General features: G+C 37.6%; 1 protein-coding gene across 1 annotated transcript; it reads right to left on the bottom strand.

The window, feature by feature from the left end:
- Window positions 1–526: 526 nt before the first annotated feature.
- Window positions 527–19,537, bottom strand: AKAIN1 (A-kinase anchor inhibitor 1). Its single transcript, XM_010396342.3, has 2 exons — window positions 19,345–19,537; window positions 527–3,860 (listed from the first exon to the last, which is right to left on the bottom strand). Exons 1-2 carry the CDS (start codon window positions 19,358–19,360, stop codon window positions 3,670–3,672), a joined length of 207 nt encoding a protein of 68 aa, XP_010394644.1. The 5' UTR covers window positions 19,361–19,537; the 3' UTR covers window positions 527–3,669.
- Window positions 19,538–19,857: the final 320 nt, after the last annotated feature.

The following is a 19,857-nucleotide window of genomic DNA, read 5'->3' as shown; positions in this document are numbered from 1 at the left end:
TACTGAAGGAGTGAAGAAGACATTTACCAGTAGCTCAGGTTCTGCCCCTCACTCACACAAACTCTTTTGACAACTTGATCCCTGTGTTGCAGGGAACCATTGAAAAAAATTAGGTTATGTCAAGAGTCAGGTTTTCATTAATTTAATCTCTTCTCAGACCTGAGTGGATAACCAAGAGAATGGGTGAATCCCATATACTTTCATGAATTAATTTTATTTCCTCTTATATTTTCCACTAATTGAAATTAAACTTTTTTTTAGAAAAGCCTTCAGTTAGGACACATTAACCTGTGTATTTGACATTGGCACACATTTAAAGAACAACTGCAGCATATTTCATGGCAATCATATTGAGAATAGTTACACAGCAATTTTATATACTTACCATTGTAGACATACCACAATCTGAGATGCTTAAAACATGTCACCAGAAAAAAAGTACCATACATTACTAGAGTAGAGACAATAAGACTTTTAGGTGATTGTTTGCTATTGAATAAACATCCAAGAATCTCCAACTCATAAATATAATATTATCACAGAATGCTTTTATTTTTCTGAAACGATAAAATTAATATGGCTGTTTCCAAGTCACAGTTGTTGGTTTTATTTATTTTAGAGCAGGGATTTCCAGTGTAACCATACAGAACCAAAAACTTGATATACGGTGTCATTTAGTAATCTAAATTAATGGCCACATCCTGCTGTGGCCATGTGAATCTCCATTTAGCCATTGCTGCTTTATTTACCTTACAAAGAAGAGTGCAATATGGTAATAAAGTTGTTATAATCAACCTGAATGACAACATAGCAAGCATAGTGAAGGATAACCACAGACACATGATTCTTCTGCTCTTCTGGAGTTGTGATAAATATAATTTCATATATTTGTACAAACTTTTACTTACCACTATAACTGCTAATAAGTGGTGAGTTTGTTTTAAATACTTATAGATGCCTTTTTGATTATCTTGTATTTCTAAGATAAGATTTTTTTTTTTTTGGTGCTGAATAACGCATTAATTACTACAAACCTCATGAGCATATTTTGCTTCATGGGATTGTCTAGTGGATCCAGAAATTGCTTCCCCTCTTCTGACAAGAGAAACCAGAGACATGTAAGGAACTCAGAGTTTATTTAGGAGTTCTTTTTTATTTGTAGTAAGACCTGCACCACATCTGTTATAATTTCTGCAGTCTGTGTCTTCTCCATAAAATATAATTTATCAGTGTAGATACCAAAAAATACCCGCTTTCATCATTTAGTAAGCACATAACAAGCCAAGGCTTCCTACCGTTTTTGATTTTCCAAGAAATTAGACTTCTGATGGCATTGGTATTCTGACAATGATGGACACAACTATAAAACTACTATTAAATGACTATTAAGTAGAGTAATAGTGTGCCTAATAGGACTAGGGCACTAGCAAAGGGACAGAAAAGGGATACTGTAAAAATGCATTGTGGGAGGAGGAGTGGAATTGGCTCATATGAAGCAGAGGCAAAAGCCCAGATTCACTGGTTTTTGAAATTCTTCTTTCTCCAAAATGATTAATTAAAAAAAAAGGGCATACAAACAATTTCAAAATGACATGAAGATTATTAACATAATTATCAGGAACAAAAAAAAAACAGAAAGAAAACCCCAACCAAAACCAAAAACCCCAAACCCAAACATATTTCAAATGTCTGGGGATAAAAAGCATTTTAAAAAGCAAAATAATTTCAAAGAAGTGGAAATGTTTTATATCTCTCCTTCCTGCAGCATTGTAGGTGAGTCCATGGCAAACACCATTTTGCACCACAGAGTCTCTCCAGCAGGTTTGCTCTCTGTCATCCACCAGACTCGTCTGCTCATTAGCCTCAGAACTGAGCTTTTATTCATGATCAGTTTTCTTAGGCTGAGAGCCAAGATGCAAAGAGTGCTTAGAAAAGAGTTACCTCTCAAACAAAGGTGAACTGATGAAAAAGCTAATGGTAAAAAAATTACTATTACAACAAACATATACATGCCTCAAGACCCAATTATTTTCACCTTTCAAAGTTTGTTTGACTGGAAAAATTCACCCAGTGTCTATAGAAGTGAACCACCTGTGTACTTGCAATCCAGGCCAGTTTTCGTTAGTAGGTGATTTGGAACACTTTTAACCATGTTGAATTCTTCTTTGCATTTTTAAGTGAAAGAAGGTTGAGCTAAATCACTATCTTGTATGAGTCAGTGCTGTTAAATTGAAAAAAAAAAAGAGAAAGAAAGCAGATTACAAAGACTTAATATTACAGTATGTGGTTATTCGTGACTGAGCCGCTGTCCAGGAGAAGGAATCCCAAAATTGTTTAACACAAGCAACAGGACTCAGTAAGTAATAGCCAATTATTTAACCCACAGTCTCTTTGAGGATCATCTAGCTGAGCAGAAAAGCCATTAAGAAAGTTTTGCAGGGCATTCTTCTTCCTCTTTGTATTTCCAGGCATATTACTACAGGAATTCATTTGAAGCAGAGCTGCAAGCCATTTCTAGAATTAAATATACTGCTATTCATTTCAGATGTATAATAGTGCAATCATCATTATACAAAGGGAACATAAAAGTGAAGGGTACATTTATTTAATTTGTATTTTCAGAAACATCATGGATTTCTTCAGCTATATAGAGCAGTTAAAAGGATAAGCTCTGTATTACCAGCTTCACGCAGTGCTATTTAAGGTGAATCTATGTAAGAACTGCAAATACCTAAAGTCACTTTACACCCAGCAGGTGAGAAATACCTACCATGACAAAATTCAGATAGAGTATATTTTCATTCTTAAAGACACTAATATATTCAACCTCCTTTTTTTAAAGACACTTCAGTTTTCTCTTTCTGTAGATCAAGACCCAGCAAAGTTGCAAAACTGAAGGAAATGATGGCCAATTCCTAATCATCACATCAGTTCCTTTTCTTTCAATATCAAGAAAATCAAAAGGAATAGTTTAGGCACAAGTGATTTTTATGCAGAAGTATAGAAGTATTTCAGTAAGTAGACTAAAACTTCAGTACTTAACTTCTTTTAAAAAAATACATAGATCATAGGTATATGATCATAGTCATAGATCACAGTCACTGCAGTCTTACTGGATTGGTTTCTTTTTTTCCCCAAGACGAAAAAATAAACTGGTTCACAGAACTTACCAAATCCACTTTATACTGCCATTTCACATAGTTCATGTCTAATCAAAGCAAAGTACAAACCCGTGCTCCAAGGGAGCCTGAAAGCATTCTGCTACACCGACAGTAAACAATTTCTTCAGTGAAGAATCAGTGAACCCAATAACATAAAGAAGAGCCCGTCCAGCTGAACTGACGTAAACGTTGCACGGAGAACTTAGCATGAAAGTGCACTGGCAACAAGCTTTTGAGAATAAGCTCATATCATAAGAGCTTGTGCTTGGAACTACTTTTACAGCTGTGGTTATCATTTCTGTTAAGAGGCACTGCATAAATATGGAGTCATTCATCTAATGCACTTAATATTTTTCAGCTGAGGACTATTGCAGTTTTACCCTATGTCTAGGTGTGATAATACTTTGGTTTGCTTTACAGCAGTAGCATTGCACTAGCAATACAGCTGATACTAAAGAGAAAGCTGAAAACACTGCAGACTGGAGTTGAAAAACCCCTATCTGCTCCTTTACTTCTTTTCGTGCTTCTTGGTTAGTTTTCCTCTTTCTAGTTGGAGGCTTGCACTGGTGTTTGTTCGTTTCTCCTTTTGCTGGCTCTCCTGGGAAACTTGTTGCACTGCTCGGAGGATAGCAGTCTGCACAATCTGCTTGCTGGCAATCTGCAGCTTAACTTCATCTTGCTCCGTCCCTGGCTTCTCACCTGCCAGAGCCAAACAAAAAAGAAAAGGAACTAAGAACTTGGGGCTACTCCGTGAAAACATGAAGGACAGAAAAAGAGGAGGGTGGGGAACAAAATAATAGAGTGACTGAGGACAGTTTGTTACATAGGAAACCTGCCAATACTGAAGATGATGAATTAGGGTGGAAAGTGCCTCTGCCTGCTCAGTGCCAAAGGACTGAATGAAGGGGGAGACTTTGAATCATACAGCTCGATTACCTACTCCCCAGCTCTGGGGACAGCTGTGACTTCACAGCTGAAACAAGCACAGATGCATTTTTGCAGTAAGACAAGAAAGGAAGGTTTTCTCATCCAGCTGTGAATCACATCCTTTTTGACTTGAGCTGTGCTTCTGGATGGGGAATTGGACTTTATTTTGCAAGGCTGACATGTACTCCCTCACCACCATACAGAAAAAAACACTGCTTCATTAACATTTTTTTTAATTTTACTTCAGACTGAAAGCTCTCATTCATCAAATTCCGATTGACTTCAAGGTACAAAGTTTTATTTAGTGCAGTTCATTAACCCTTAAATAGATTTTCAAAAATATTTGCAAAATATTAAGAAACATTCAGATTCTGGTAGGTAAAACAGAATATTTTCTATGGCAACCTGACAAATATGTATTTTTATGTGAAACTTCCTTGTTTTGCTAGAGTGTTAAAATCTGGAGAACAGTGAAGTAATGTAGTGTGACTACAGACATCTAGTAATGAAGAAGAGTAGTTTATGTCAGAGGGTTTCTCTTTGGAAGTATTTTGGCTCCTAACAGAAGTGGCAATTTGGACAATAAAGAATGCTTCATAATGGTCAAAGCTGATACTGATTTAAAAAAAGTAATTCTGATGTATACCTATTGGCATATAGGAAATTAGTTGTTTATTGAAATGCTTAGCCTAGGTGCTTATTGACATAATTAGATTTGATTTTAAAGGTTTTAAAGATACTCATCTCGGTTTTTTCTTAATTGACTGCTATGCTCAATTATTTCATTAAATAGGATTTGTAGTTTACTGCCTGTTTCAATGACATATCTTAAGAATTGTGTCCTGAGAGAAATCAGAGCGAATTAAAGGTCAGGTGCCTTTATGAGAGGTCCATACCTGGAACTGTGATAAATTCCCACTGTTCTTTCAGAATTTTTTTCAAGGAAACTTGAGATGGAAACAAAAAGAGAATCACTTGTTTCCTTAGGGAATATGCTATTAAGATACTATATGCTTGAGGGAAGAGACAAGTTCCTGCACCTGGGTCAAGGCATTGCCTGATGTCAATGAAGACTGGGTGGTGAATTTATCACAAATACATTTTTGGAGAAGTACTTGGGAATACTGGTAGACAAAAAGGTGGACATGAGATGGCTTGTGATGCAGAAAGCCAGTTGTATGCTAGTCTTTACAAAAACAGCATGGCCAGGAGGAAAGGGAGGTGATTCTACCCCTGTTCTCTGCTGCTGTGAGATTCTGGAGTACCGTTTCCGGGTCTGGGGTCCTCACCACTGTAAAGACATGGACCTGTTGGAGCATGTCCAGAGGAGGACCACCACCAAGATGAACAGAGGCTCACAAAACTCTCCTGTGAAGACAGGCTGAGAGAGCTGGGGTTGTTCAGACTGGAGAAGACAAGGCTCTGGAGAGTCCTTATTGTGGCTTTCCAATATGTAAAAAGATTTAAAAGAAAACTGGAGGGATTTTTGTTCATATTATATATATTCTGGCTAAAAGCGAAGTAGAAATTGGATTTAATGCTATTGAAAATGAATAATTTTTTTTAAAACCCTGCAACTGTACTGAGGTGGCAAAGTGTCTACAAGTAAGAGGTTAAAACCCATGAAAACTTAGAAAACATGTTTTAACTGGAAAAGCTGACTGAAAAGAATTGTTTGAATTGTTGGCACAGTCAGCTTCCCTGATTCAGTTTTTTTTCACTCCTCAGCACTTGAAACAGTGGTTTTTGGATAGAATTAAGTGTTACTTAACAGATATAGTACAGATAATTCTTTACTACTCAAATATGAAGTCACATTTTATCACACAATGAATTAGTCTTCTTGTTTGGCTGAAAAAGATCAGTCAATACAGCTGATGTTCAGAAGATATGTATTAACAAAAGCATAGATAAACATGAAATTCTAAAAACAAATGAGTATGTTGGAATAGACAATGATGTTATATGAAATGTGAAAAATTTGTCAGTCCCCTAAGCCACAAACCCCCAGAATTTATTATTGAAAACATAGTCATTAAGTACATTGCTGTTGAAAATTACTCACTCTCCTGAGGGATGCTTCATTATTTATTTAGTCCTTGCCAATTAATCTACAAAATCCAATGTTTAAATATGTTTACTTTAGAAAGGTCAACCATAGCAACACTCAGTTGAAAAAAAAGAGTTTTCCAGTGCATTTCTCCCTGGGTTTTTCAGTTGTTTATTTAGGAGCAAAACCTGTCTGAAAGCACCACACAGATAAGTGAGATGTAGATTATGTCAGCTCATCTCTAACTCATTAGATGATTCTTTTATTTGCTGAGATAACCAAGAACAGAGAACCCAAAACCTCTGGACTACCTCTGCCCGGCCTCTGAGGGTTTAGGTATGCACAGAAAGGAAATAAGGCAGCTCAAATAAACTTGATTTATAAATAGCAAATAGTAAAATAGTTAGGATGATAGCAACCCAGATAAAAACAGCTAATTGGCTTTAGACATAGAGAGAGTCAAAGCTGTTGGCCTGGGGTGATATGATCAATGAGACCATTGGCAGCTTATGTGGACCATCTCAATTAGAAAGCAAGTGAAAATAATAGTTATTTTGGAGGGTGATACCTGACACTGTGTTTGACCCAGGTATGAGCCCGTGTTGGGACCATTATTTGCAGGAGCTGGACGGCCAGAGATGTCAAGCAGTCAAACATGAACATCCAGCTCCTCTGGGTGTACGGTATCTATTACAGCTGACCCAACAGGGCATGATCCTGGGCAAATGGTTCTAGATGACCCTGACTGATCAGGAGTTGCACAAGATAACTTCCAGAGGTCCCTTCCAACCACAAAACCTCTGCATTCCTGTGATTTTAGCTGGTTAGGCTGAGATAAATCACAACTTTTCCACTTCCTGAATGAGTAAACAGCAATCTCCCAAAAAGCATCCCCACTACATCCTCTTCTTCCAATTATTCATTTCAATGAAAGCAGTCAGCTAGTGTTTTTCTGAGAAGCTCCTTTATTTATTGATATGGAGGACCTACTCTGAGGAGGAAGAGAGGGATTGAATAAGGAAAGCAGAGATGACTCATGCAAGAATCCCAAAAGGGCTGGGCTGGAACATATATCCATGTCCACCTTGCTGAAATACAGACTGCTGTGGACATCCAGACAGAAATTTGAGAGCCTATAGAATTAATCTGGGACTTTAAGAACTTCATATTTTCAATCAGGTGAAAAAAAGACAGTAAGTATTTGGTGTTTGCTAAGTATTTGGTGTTTAGCTAATCAAAATAAGACTTACTAGGGTGATAAAATACAATTAATTTTTATCTATCATTTGTTAAGCTCTGAAGTATAACTAGTTAAGTTAAAATTCCATGACAAATAGGTCACTTGAAGTAATTTCTGGGAAAAACTTGAACAACATTAGAAACACATGCTGCCTATTAGCTATCCTTGTCTAAAGACTACTTTTTTCTCTTGATTCTAGAAAATCTTTACTTGTTCTCTATCTTTAGATGCTCACCCTTTATATCCACAACCCCAATTCTGGAAATACAGAACCGAAATACCTGGTCTAAATGATGTTAAATGCAAGGCAGCAATTTAATCATTAACACATGATGAAGTCTTTTCAGCATGTTTTTATTAGCTTGTACTTCTCTCAGTAAATTTTATGCCAACTAACTCAGCAGATGAAAAGTAACTTTCAAACTCTGATCTGGTTCTGCAATCCAAAGTACAGTTCAAGAGATCCAAAAAACCATCAAAATCTTGCACTGGCTGCAGGAATCAATTACATATTCCACCTAAAACTAGTGCCATGTATCAGTGCCTTGAAATTGGCTTGCTTGATGTTCCCCATGAAGGAAAATATGGTTGCAATTTGGAAAAAGAATATAAAATATTTCAAGTAAATTCCAAGTATTCATTTCAATTAATTGAACTAATACTATTTAAAGTCCAGTAACACCTTGTGTGGAAGACTTTACATCCTCTGAAATGTTTCTAGACTATGGAATATACTAGAAATGTATACATGGAAAAAAAATAGCTACAGAGAAAAAGCATTTAACAGATCAAAAAGTTTAAGAACTTCTCTCTGGTTGCACATGTGCCTTTTCTCATTTACACATTTCATTTTCTTCAAAGTATCCTGAGTCACTTCCTTTCCAGCCTGCAGTCAAAGTAGTCTCCTTCACTTTCTGTTTCTATACCCTGCAGCTATTTTCTTTCAGCTTGCTACAAGTTAAATTTATTACGCCTTATAAACACTCCTAATAAGTAACACTCTATAATGGGTAATTTGTTTGAATCAACAGCTAAGTTCTCTACTGTACCTTTTCATAGGATTGTTTGGAATACTATCATGAAGCTAAACTACCACAGGCATGATCTTGCAAAGATGCAAGTCTGTCCCAGATCCACTAATGCTGTCAATAAACAGTGAGGGAGTTAAAGACCTTTTAATTCACCTTTCCTCAAAGCCTGTAACATTTATTCTTCCTGTAGATTGTGTAAATCACTTTGAGCTTAACCATATCTAAAACTAAGAATCCCATTTCCCTAAACAAACTTCTGATCAATTTAGAACTCAGAATTACCCAAAATACATTCCCCTGTTAGCTACAATTTAAATTTATGCAACAATTCTGAAGCTGAAACAGCCAAGAAGTAAATATTTTTTCTTCATATTTACATAAGATTATGCAAGTATAGTCTAACTAAAAATTTACCATTGGTTTTATCAAATATTGTTTTGGATTGCAATAATTAATGATTATACTATTTTCTTCAGCACTGCAACATTAGAAATTTTTTTAAAATAAAAATTGATAGTAATTCAACAAAAATACTGATCTCTGGAAATTCTATTTCAATTCTGTTGAAAATTATTACTATAATGTTTATAATCCAGCTGACAGTGCTAATGAAATTTTTTAATGGAATGAAAGTAGAAGTAGACGAGACCGTGATGATTAGACTTCATCAGAAGGTCCAGTGTGGATACATGGGAATATATGGGAAAAGGTTGCATGTTATTACCTAAATTTTGTTTATAAACTGTAGATATTAAAAAACCTTACAGAACCTGGCAAGTTTGTAATGACATAATGTATGTGTGTATGTTGTAATGATTAACAGTAACATTCTTTGCATCAACATTGATATTCTTCTACAAGAAACCAAGTTCAGCTCTCTAACTTCCCTTTGGCATCAGGCAGTGACACATCTCTCCATCTTGTTGGACACAGCATGGAACTTCCAGATGAGCCTCCTCCAGTGAATATTTTGTAACCTGTGAATTGAAGTGGTTAAAAAATCTCCTTCTTTGATTTGCTTTAGAGGTTGTTGCTGGGATTTCAGCACAAGAAGCCTAATTTGAAGAAGAGATCCATAATCAGGAAATGTTGATGAGTCATGTTAATTACATCCAGAATGAATGAACATGGCAATCAGCCAGGACTGAAGGCTTTCCAACACATGTGCACAAACCAACGTTACGCATGAGAGTCATTAAGCTATTTACAGGATTAGAGCCCCAATTTGTCTCAATGTCAGTAATGATGACAGCTCAGAGACCTCATGAAAAGGTCCTACAATGAAGTTGCAAATTTAATCTTTAAAAAAAACAAAAAAAGCACTCTTAACTGCATTTGAGTTAATTCTGCCCAGTGCCACTTCCCATGCTCTAGAATGGAGCCCGGTGAGGTCCTGGCTAACAGCTATCAGCCATCAGGAGGCAATATTCACTTACCCCAATTCCTTGAGGAAGAAGGGAGGACACTGAACATATTAGAAATCCAAAAGTACTTTAATGTAGGATCCTGTGTTTTTCCAATTCCCTAACCTGCTGTGCAGGGGATTGCAACATTGACTTTCACTAAAAAAGTTAAGGTTCAGTTCAATTTTATTTTCTGCCTTAACCTCATTCCCTACTCCTGCTGTTCAACCAGCATGGAAGAGGAACTGTATCATGAAGGGGTCCAGCACAGACTACTTTGGTCGTTGAAATAAATTTTAAGAATGAAGCTGGAATAACTCTGCTTGGAATACAAATGGGGGAGGAATATAAGAACAAAAGAGAATAGCAGAAATGCAGATAAGCAGTCTCAAAGGACATACTAATATCTCCAGAATAATACTTCATTGTACCTTTTTATCCGGACATTGGCTATATCTCAACTCAGGTTTTGTAATTTTTTTCCTACTGAGGTTTTACTCTTCCTTAAGATATAGGAATATCTGGAATTTTCTTGGGGATTTTTTGCTATATAAAGCTATCTCTTTAAAGACTCCAGCAAGTTATTTCATATTATTTGAAATATGCCAGCGAAAATGAGGTTTTTTCAGATTTGGAGATTGCTGAGACCTATCTATTCTCAAGCATTTTTCAACATTTTAGTAAGATTTCTTGCCATAGTTCAATAATATTAACTAAAACCAGATTATACACTTCAATCTATATATTTTCTAGGTATTTTCACATATAGCAATAAATTCACTCCTTAAGGACTGTGTCTTTTCAGCTTTGAAGACTGAATGTAGTTCAAAATACTGGTCACTGACACTTCTGCCACACCCAAAGCCATAAATTTGATACTCAGATTTTGGTCCCAAAAAGAATATTTCTGGATTCAGTACTGTAAACTAAGATTAATTTAGCAAGGTTTTTAAGTCTTAGACTGGAGTTCAGTGTATTAAAAATAAGATATTCCCTAAAGAGCATCTGGGACCAGCTGCTTCAAAGTTAATGAAAAATTTATATTCTCTTCATCTGCACAATTTTCCTACTTCTTTTTGAGAACACATTTCAAACACTAAAATAAGAAACCTCTCTACATCAAAAGCTGTGATTCTTCCGAGGCAGGAGAGGTCCAATGGCGCAGATACAGGTTACCCATATCATAGAATCATAGATTGGTTTGGGTTGGAAGGGTGCTTAAAGATCATCTAATTCCAAACCCCCTGCCATGGGGCATCCAGAACTTCTCTGAGCAACCTGTTCCAGTACTTCACCATCCTCACAGAGAAGAATTTCTTCCTAACATCTAATCTAAATCTTCCCTCTTTTCGTTTAAAACCACTCCCCCTTTTTTTATCACTATCTGCCCATGTAAAAAGTCACTCTCCCTGTTTTTTATAAGCCCTTTTCATGCATTGGAAGGCTCCCTGAAGGTCTCCTGAAAGTCTTCCCTTCTCCAGGCTGAACAACCCCAACTCTCTCAAACTGCCTTCACTGGAGAGGTGCTCCAGCCCTCTGATCATCTTTTTTCCTTCCTTTGAACCCACTTTAATAGGTCCATGTCCTTCTTGTGTTGAGGATGCCAGAGCTGGATGCAGCACTCCACGTGGGATCTCACCAGAGTGGAGTGGGGGAACTACCTCCCTTGACCCGCTGCACACACTGCTTTTGATGTAGCCCGGGATATGGTTGGCTGTCTGGGCTGTAAGTGCACATTGCTGGCTCACATCCAGTTTTCCATCTGCCAGTAGCCCCAAGTCCTTCTCATCAGGGCTGCATTCAATGAGTTCTTCTCCCAGCCTGTGCTCATGTCTGGGATTGCATCAACCCACGTGCAGTGCTTTGCACTTGGACTTGTTGAACTTCATGAGGTTCTAAAGTTTGTCCAGGTCCCTCTGGACAGCATCCCATTTTTCTGCTGTGCCAACTGCACCGTCCAACTTTGTGTCAGGTGCAAACTTGCTGAGGGTGCACCCAATCCCACTGTCTGTGTCACTGGTGAAGGTATCAAAGAGCACCAGTCCCAAGACGAGGCCCTGAGGGACACCACTCATCATCTGACCCCCTCTACCTTCTATTTTCTACACTTCAGGTGCTCAGAGATTCCTATCCAAAAAGAAAACATTCAGCACAGAAATCTAGATAACATTTATATAGGTCTTCTGAATCTGTATCAAAAAGCTCATTTTGATCCCCATTGATACAACTTTTGTGTTAGAAGACTTTCAGTATCCACCACTGTACAGCATAAGTGAAGGGCAAGTTTTCAGTGGAGGTTTATTTTGCTAGCTGCTGTGTTTATATTTCTGCAGTTTTTTGTGATTTTTGGTCTTAAAGAACAATGTACTTTAATTGTTAACTATGTGCGTTAATTAAAATTTACAATACCTGACCCTGATTTTCTTTTTTAAGCGTAGACAATAAGGAAGAGGTTACATAACCTGTAAAAAGCCAGCAAACCAGTGAAAACATCCTGCTACATTTTAGATATGTTGCAATTTATACCAGATTATTCAGTCAGAAATTGTCTGTCCATATTTCAGGTGAAGCAGAGCCCTCCTCTAGCTCTAAAATAAACCCCAAACCCCACAACATAAACCTCCAAGAAAAAAACACCCCCACAAAAAGCCCTAAATTTGCACATGCACAGAAGTACAGAAAAAAATTCCCTGCTTATTTTAGAATGTGAGTGGAGTATGAAGGCTGTAAATACAGCTATTAGCAACTGAGGCTGAGATCATGAACATATATGTGTGTAGAATCTCAGAATCACAGAATATGCTGAGTTGGAGGGGACCCATCAGCATCATTGGGCCCAACTCCTGCCCTGCTCATGACAATCCCCAAGAGTCACACCATGTGCCTGAGAGTGTTGTCCAAATAATTTTGAACTCTGTCAGGCTTGGTACCATGACCACTTCCCTGGGGTGCCTGTTCCAGTGCCGTGTCCACCCCCTGGGTGAAGTACCTTTTCCTAATATCCAACCTAAACCTCCCCTGACACAACTTCAGGCCATTCCCTTGGGCATATACACATGCACGGATATACACAAAATCATGATAGAAAGTAAATCAAACATTATATAAACCTAAAAGGCACCTTGAAAGAGCAAAACCCCTTTTTGGTTTTGTGGTTTTTTTACTTCATAGCTGTAATCTTGACAGAATCTCTCTTTACAACAGGATGCCATCACATGCTGTTTTCCACTCTTGGAACTGATTCTCTGTCTTCCTAGAGAAATATTTTCCGCTCTATTAAGAAAACTTACTTCAAGACAAAATGCAACATCAATCTGCAAGTATTTAATGGAAGCAGGAATGGATATGCAACCACTCTGTACTGATAAATTGTGAGTGGATTCACTGCCCAAAGACAGAAAATGATAGAATGACAGGGTTATTCTATCAAATATACATACTACAAAGTGAAGCAAATGCAAGTAATTCACAGGAGATTACATCTGCCTCGCCATTAGAGAAATACCTGAGTAGAATATGGCTCAATTTACTTCTTCAAACAAAAAATGTCAAACTCTCTTGAAGAAAGAAGACGGCATCTTCTGGTAACACAACTACAGGATTTGGAACGGCAAACAACAGCAACACAGAGCTCACCTGCCCTGACTTCCCTGGAAAGGCATTCTATAGGAACCTGAAGTATTTTATGGCTATCCAGGTCAGCTTTTCGTTTCTGTTAACATCAGTAAAGACTCTGCTCTGATTGACATCCACTAAAGCTCTATAGAATCTTTCAAATTATTATGTAAAAAACACAATACAGATGGGTAACTAGTAGTCAAAAATTTTCAAAAATATTTATTTATAAATAAATTATAAATTATTTGCTTGCAAATAGTTTTTACTTAACCTAGTATTCGTAACATAATACAATGTATTATGTCCTTAACAAAAACTTTAATAGACAAGATTGGAGGGATAGAAATAAATCTACCTTTCACTGTATTTTACAGTAAGGGCATTTTTTCAACTAGCATAATAAAACTTATAAGATTGGAATGATATTATTTATGTCTATAACAAGTACAAGAGAACAATTCACCTACAAAACAACAACTCGGAGGGACAAACCCTGGATGTAAGTGTAACTCATTCCTTTTCTATATTCACCATTTGACTTTCCTGCTCAATAAACAGTTCCAGTAAGGATATTAATAAGGATTGTATCACTTATTACCACTATGCCCCCACTATGAACCACTCCTTCAATATAGGCCATACACAGCTACTGTGATAACAGAATTCTTCTCACACCTAACCTGAATCAGATTCAATCCAGTGACATGGAAGTGAAAGGTGCCAGCCTCACTTATTCAAGCCTTCAGTTCTGTTAAAAATAATTTGAAAAAATAAATTCTGGGCCATTTTGTAATGCTATGTTGATTCTTACTTTAAAGAAAGTTTGCACCTAGGGCTGTTGATTATTTTCTTAAGCTTGCTAATTTCATCACATTTCTGAATATCTATGAACTAAATTTCTTTCACCTCGCTAATGAGATGTGCTAGTGGAGTTTCACAGCAGGGGAAAGATCAATGTGTCACTGGGAAGAGGTCAGCACAAGAAATATTTTTCCTCAGCAAAAAAAGAATAAGGAATTCCCTTCTATATGATTTCTTCCTACCGGGTGGCAAACATTTTGAACTATTGTTGAGAGCTATAAATGCATTCAGACACTTTTGGGGGGCACCTCTATGCTCACTACCAGCCATAACAAATACTGGACAAAACCTCCATTATATCAGACTGCATGAGGTTGGCAAATAGTTTTGTTTTTCACTTTCAAATTATGTCCTTCACATGGACTTTGTCAACACTAAGCTATCAAATAAGAATCCTACATGCATATACTTTTACATCATGGATTAGGGATTTCTGGGGAGGACTGCAGAACACAGAGCATTAGCAGAATGTAGCACAGCAGTTAATAAGGACAACAAGGACTGTGTCCTGCCTTGTTTTCATGGGTGAAAGACACTTCATAACTGAGTGCCAGAATACCACAGTTGGCACAAACACTGGAGATATCCCACAACAGGTTACCTCCAAAGAAGTAAAGTTATTGGTAGCGATTTTTGCATTCATGAACAGGCCCTTCCATACTGTCTTGACCTGGGCATTGTGGACAGCGATCTGCAATAGTACCTGTAATGCTATAATTAAAAAAAATTAAAATTCTGTCAAGAAATTTCACATCTTCATGTTCTGCAGCACAACAGGTTGTTGCTATCCCAGCTTTTCCACTGGAGAAGATCAGGACTATTCAGACCAGTAAGCACATCTGTTTCAGTATGCAGCTGCTATGTTTTCAATTGCAGTGTAATGAGATTCCTAAAATGTTTGGTACAGGATGCGCTTCTGATCTTCAGTGTCATTATACAAGTCTGCTATGCTGCTCCCAGCTTAAAGATGTTAAGAACAGCTGTGCTGCTGAAAACCTCGTTGAAAAGCTATTGGTGTTACTGTTGCACGAAAAAGGCACCAAGCAGTGAATATTCTGACTTCTCTAATGTCTATCTTTGTGTTCGCACATTTTTTAACACAAAAATATTGATACAAAAATTAATTCTATATCCTCCTCCTTCTTTTAGGACTACAGGGTGTTGAGTAAAACATCTGAGTTTCTAGTTATGGGGAAACTGTCAGGTAAAAGGAATTCTTCAAATTACACTGACAAATAACAAGATTCACCTGAAAGATGAAGTCACAGAATTCAAAGCAGACACAAGCTTAAAGAAAGGGAGTGTTTGACCCAAAACAAGCTGTCAATGTAAATATTCCAATCTTTCTTGAGGTATTCAGTTCAAAACAGATTTCTTTCTAAAATAAACTATGTAAAAAAAAAAAAAAAAAGGCACAAACCTATTCAAACACAGCTTTGTACTGGATGAAACAATGATTGACTGCAATGATGAGACTCTATAATTTGGTTATTTTATTTACGGTTTTACAGAGTAAGAGTAGTGTCAAATTCTCAAAATATACTAAAATAATCACTGAAATGATAGTAAAATCAGATTTGCTTAGAAAGCCATTTAGGTAGCTCAGACATAGGTTTCTAACTTTATTCCCAAGCTAATTTTAAAAATGCAGGCCATAGCTGTGTTATATCAGTACATACATGTAAGGGCTAAGGCCTAAGTGTTTGAGTGATTCATGGAAAATAACATCAGAAAAATTCTTGAAGCATGAAAAACACCTTTGTATTGTGTTTGTTCAGACAGATCATAAGTAAAGAGTATTATTTTTATCTTGCACTAGAAAAACATTCTAGGGTTGGAAATTAGCATGGAATACGCCCAAAGGTAATTTTTGGAAAAGTAAGTGGAAGTCTGCAAAGAAGTAGTTTGATTAGTAGCTGGATTAGTAACATTTAAAGTTACTCTTCAATCTGGTAAATGCTGATATTGGAAGTGATCACACTTTTGTAAACTAATGACATGCTATCAGAAGAAAGCTTGCTGCATTCTCTAATTTTTATTAATGTGTTAGAACAAATAAGTGTTTTAATACCTCTTCATTTCCTGCCTCACAGTAGCACATATTTAATCTGTGGAATTATTTGTAGTTATCAGTATTTTACAGGCTAATTTAGCATTGACATTTTTTAAAATTCTGGAATACACTATCTTCTACAGAAAATGTAAGGAAAACTTCGTAAGAAGATCTACCAATTCAAAAATGGTGACTTCTCTCTGCTTTTTGATCTAATCCAAAACCCTGAAATTTCATGCTTCTCTAGTGCAGTCTCATATGTACCTCCATCCTTACATGCAATGTAAAATAACACATTTTTGTCTACTTCTCAAACTGCCTAAAGCAGTTAAGTACAGGAAAAGTAAAGAAGCTAAACCTTGCAACGCGTAGCTTGTGTGAATTTCATGTATCATCCCCCACTGTAAGGGCAGCACAACATATGTGAATTTTCCAGAAAAAATGAATGCCCAGATACCTTATGGAGTTTGGACTGCATTTCCTATACATAAGCATATCATTAATCAATCAGTGCAAGACAGTACAATGAAGGCCCAGTCAAATTAAACCAAGTAAGGAAAAACCATACTCTTCTCAGTTCCTTTCTCTGTTCTGGAACAGTCTCAACGTTAATTTTAAGTGGGAAGGAAGAATATGAATAAATGAAGAATATGAAGAATACTTTTTTGCATACATACAAATAGCAGTACACTGTCTGAAATGAGACAGGAAGTCCAATTTTGTCATGGAATGCTGGACAATTTATAATAATTTTGATCTATCTCAGTAATATCCAGGCTTCTTTTGGGGTTGTTTGTTTTTGTGCTGCTTTGTTGTGTTATTTTTTCAACATAGTAGATAGAAGTTTTAGGGAGCTGAAGATTAACAGAAAAGTATCTACTCAGTAAACAGTCAGTAGGCTTCACCTTTTTAAAAGTCTATTTAACTTGATAAGCTGCTTCTACTTAACAGCTTATGAACACACCTCATTATTTCACAGATCTGAAATAACATATCCAAGACCTTAAGAAAGACCATCACCTTATTCATCTGCAAAATCTTATCTTTGTTGTCAGATAAATGACTTCCATACTTCTTGCTTCTGGAAGAGATTTTCCTCTTGATTGTTGTTTTGTTTTCTTTTTTCCACCCCATCCTGGAAGTTTATCATTCTGACCCTAACCATTTACAGTTAGATTAATCTTTTACTTCCTCTCCCCTTACACCCCAACAAATAAATGGAACAGAAAATGAGGTCATTCATCACAGTGAAATAAAATCAGAAAGTTGATTGAAGAAATGAAACTCATTTTCTTAGTAAACGTACAGTATTCTTACCTCATATGGCCTTAAGTACTATGAAGATTCTAAAGATGTATAAATCTCTTATTTTATTATTACTTTTTTTAATATCTGGAGAAGAGATAATGCCAGGGCAGGGCTGATTTGCAGGGAAGAAAAACAATAAAAAAACCAGGATTGTACTCAGGCTTGCTCTGTCTGAATATAATAGATTGTTCTATCATTTCTTTTACAATTTCCCATTTAGTTGCCCTATGTATTTTATGGCAACATTTGCAAGGAAACCATGGGCTTTTCTTTGAGTATAGGAAAACTGAAGAATGACTATATAAAACAGTTTTGGACAGAGGATTTTTTTCCATCTATGTATTAGAGTTGTGAAAAGAGCAATTCATGCAGTTATTAATGAGCTTTGGCGTTTGTTCTTTGTCAGCCTTTGAAGAAAAAACATGCATGTTTTCATTATTTTAGAGGTAATCTCTTCCCACAGTTTTCCAGTCCCACAGAGCATTTCAAAAACTTGTACAGCTAATGGTGACAGTGTGACAGAGAAAAGGAGTTCAGAAAAGAGCCACTAATACTGAAAGGTGTATTACAAAAAGCAGTGGCTTGTTCTATTAAGATAAATAACTTGGTCCCAATTTCACAACACAATGCATGTGAATGTACTAAATTAGAGAGCAACCAGGCAGTTAAACAGACAAACTTAATGAGATTGTTGAAAAGAGATACCTTTTTTTAAAAAAAAAAAAAATTAGACTCTATTGAGTTAACAAAGTTAGTCCCAAGATTCTTTTTTTTAATACGAAAGTGTAAAGCTTTTGGATTCTTACCCTTTCAGAGATTGGATATTAATTTCAAAGACAAAACCTCTGTAAGCTTTGCAAAACAAAGGTATTAATAGTTATTCATTGCCAAGTTGCAGCATTTACTTTCCCTTTTCTATTGACCCACTATTTTACTGAAAGTTATACATCTTTAACAAAGTTATTTTCAAGTCATTTCCCTACAGAAGATACTATGCATGACTTACATTTACACCCTGCAGCTACTGGGCCTTTCATCCCTCTCATCCCTTTCTGATCAACCAGCTGCCTATTTCCAAGCAGAATGTACCAAATCCAATACAGATTTGCTGTAGTTTCGCTTCTTCTATGGGTTAGCACAAAAGTATACCACGAACTAGAGATTCTGCACCCTTATACAGTGAGATCTCACATTAGACACAAACTGCTGTCATCTTCAGTTTTGTTCCAGTAAAAACTGGACTGAATAAACTTTCTGTTCTCTTCCACTCAAATATTTATTTTGTTTAGGGTGGGGAGGAAAGAGGAATTGAAATTTGTAAATTATCTCCATGAGTTTCAGGGATGGTCTTATTGGCAGCCATGGGTGTGGGTGCAGAGGGGGACTCACTCTCCAGTCACTGCAAGGCCACATCCCCTTTTGTGACCCTTTTGTGTGGTCTGACAAGCACAGCCCCCTGCACACTTGTATAGGAGGCTCCTGTCCCTGATGAGAACCACAGGGGTGACCCTCATAACCTCTGGATCCACAGCTAAAGAAATCACAAACTAAACCACCTTCTTTGAAGCTACCTGCCTCTGCCTGCTGGCAGCACTGGCTCAATCATCACCCCCTCCCCGCAGCAGCTCTCCGGCACGGCCGGGGCCTTCCTGCTGGGCTACCCGGCCGGGATCGGGATGCAGCTGCCCTTACCTGGAGCGAACACCATGGTGCCGCCCGGGCGGCACGGCTCAGCACCTCGGAGAGTTCCTGGTCCTGCGGGGATCAGCACCTCGGACAGCGCCCACCCCGCGGGGATCAGCACCTCGGACAGAGCCCGTCCCGCCGGGCTCAGCACCACGGACAGCGCCCGGCCCCGCACGGCGGCGGAGGCGGCCGCGGTCCCTCCCTCCACAATGCGGCGGGGCGGGGAGGGGGCCGGGGCGCCCGCACGGACACACACACGCACACAGAGTCTCTCTCTCTCTCTCTCTCTCTCTACCAGGGAACCACCAATGCCATAACTCCTTACCCTGCAGTGGCAGCAGGGGGAAGGGCAAAAAGGAGAAAGGCAACAGCGATCTGCCCAGCAGGGAGACTGGCTAATTGCTCCTAATTATCTCTAGACAACAGTCCCGCTGCCTGACATTTTGGGGTGCACTGGTTTCACCGCAAGCTGACAGCCCTGGTAATAGGGTCCAGTGACACCGTACTTTGTCACAGTAT

This window comes from Corvus cornix, chromosome 2 (genome assembly GCF_000738735.6).
Source record: "Corvus cornix cornix isolate S_Up_H32 chromosome 2, ASM73873v5, whole genome shotgun sequence".
Lineage (NCBI taxonomy): Eukaryota > Metazoa > Chordata > Aves > Passeriformes > Corvidae > Corvus > Corvus cornix.
Note: the sequence above shows the minus strand (reverse complement) of the source record. Positions and strands in the feature narration are given on the sequence as shown.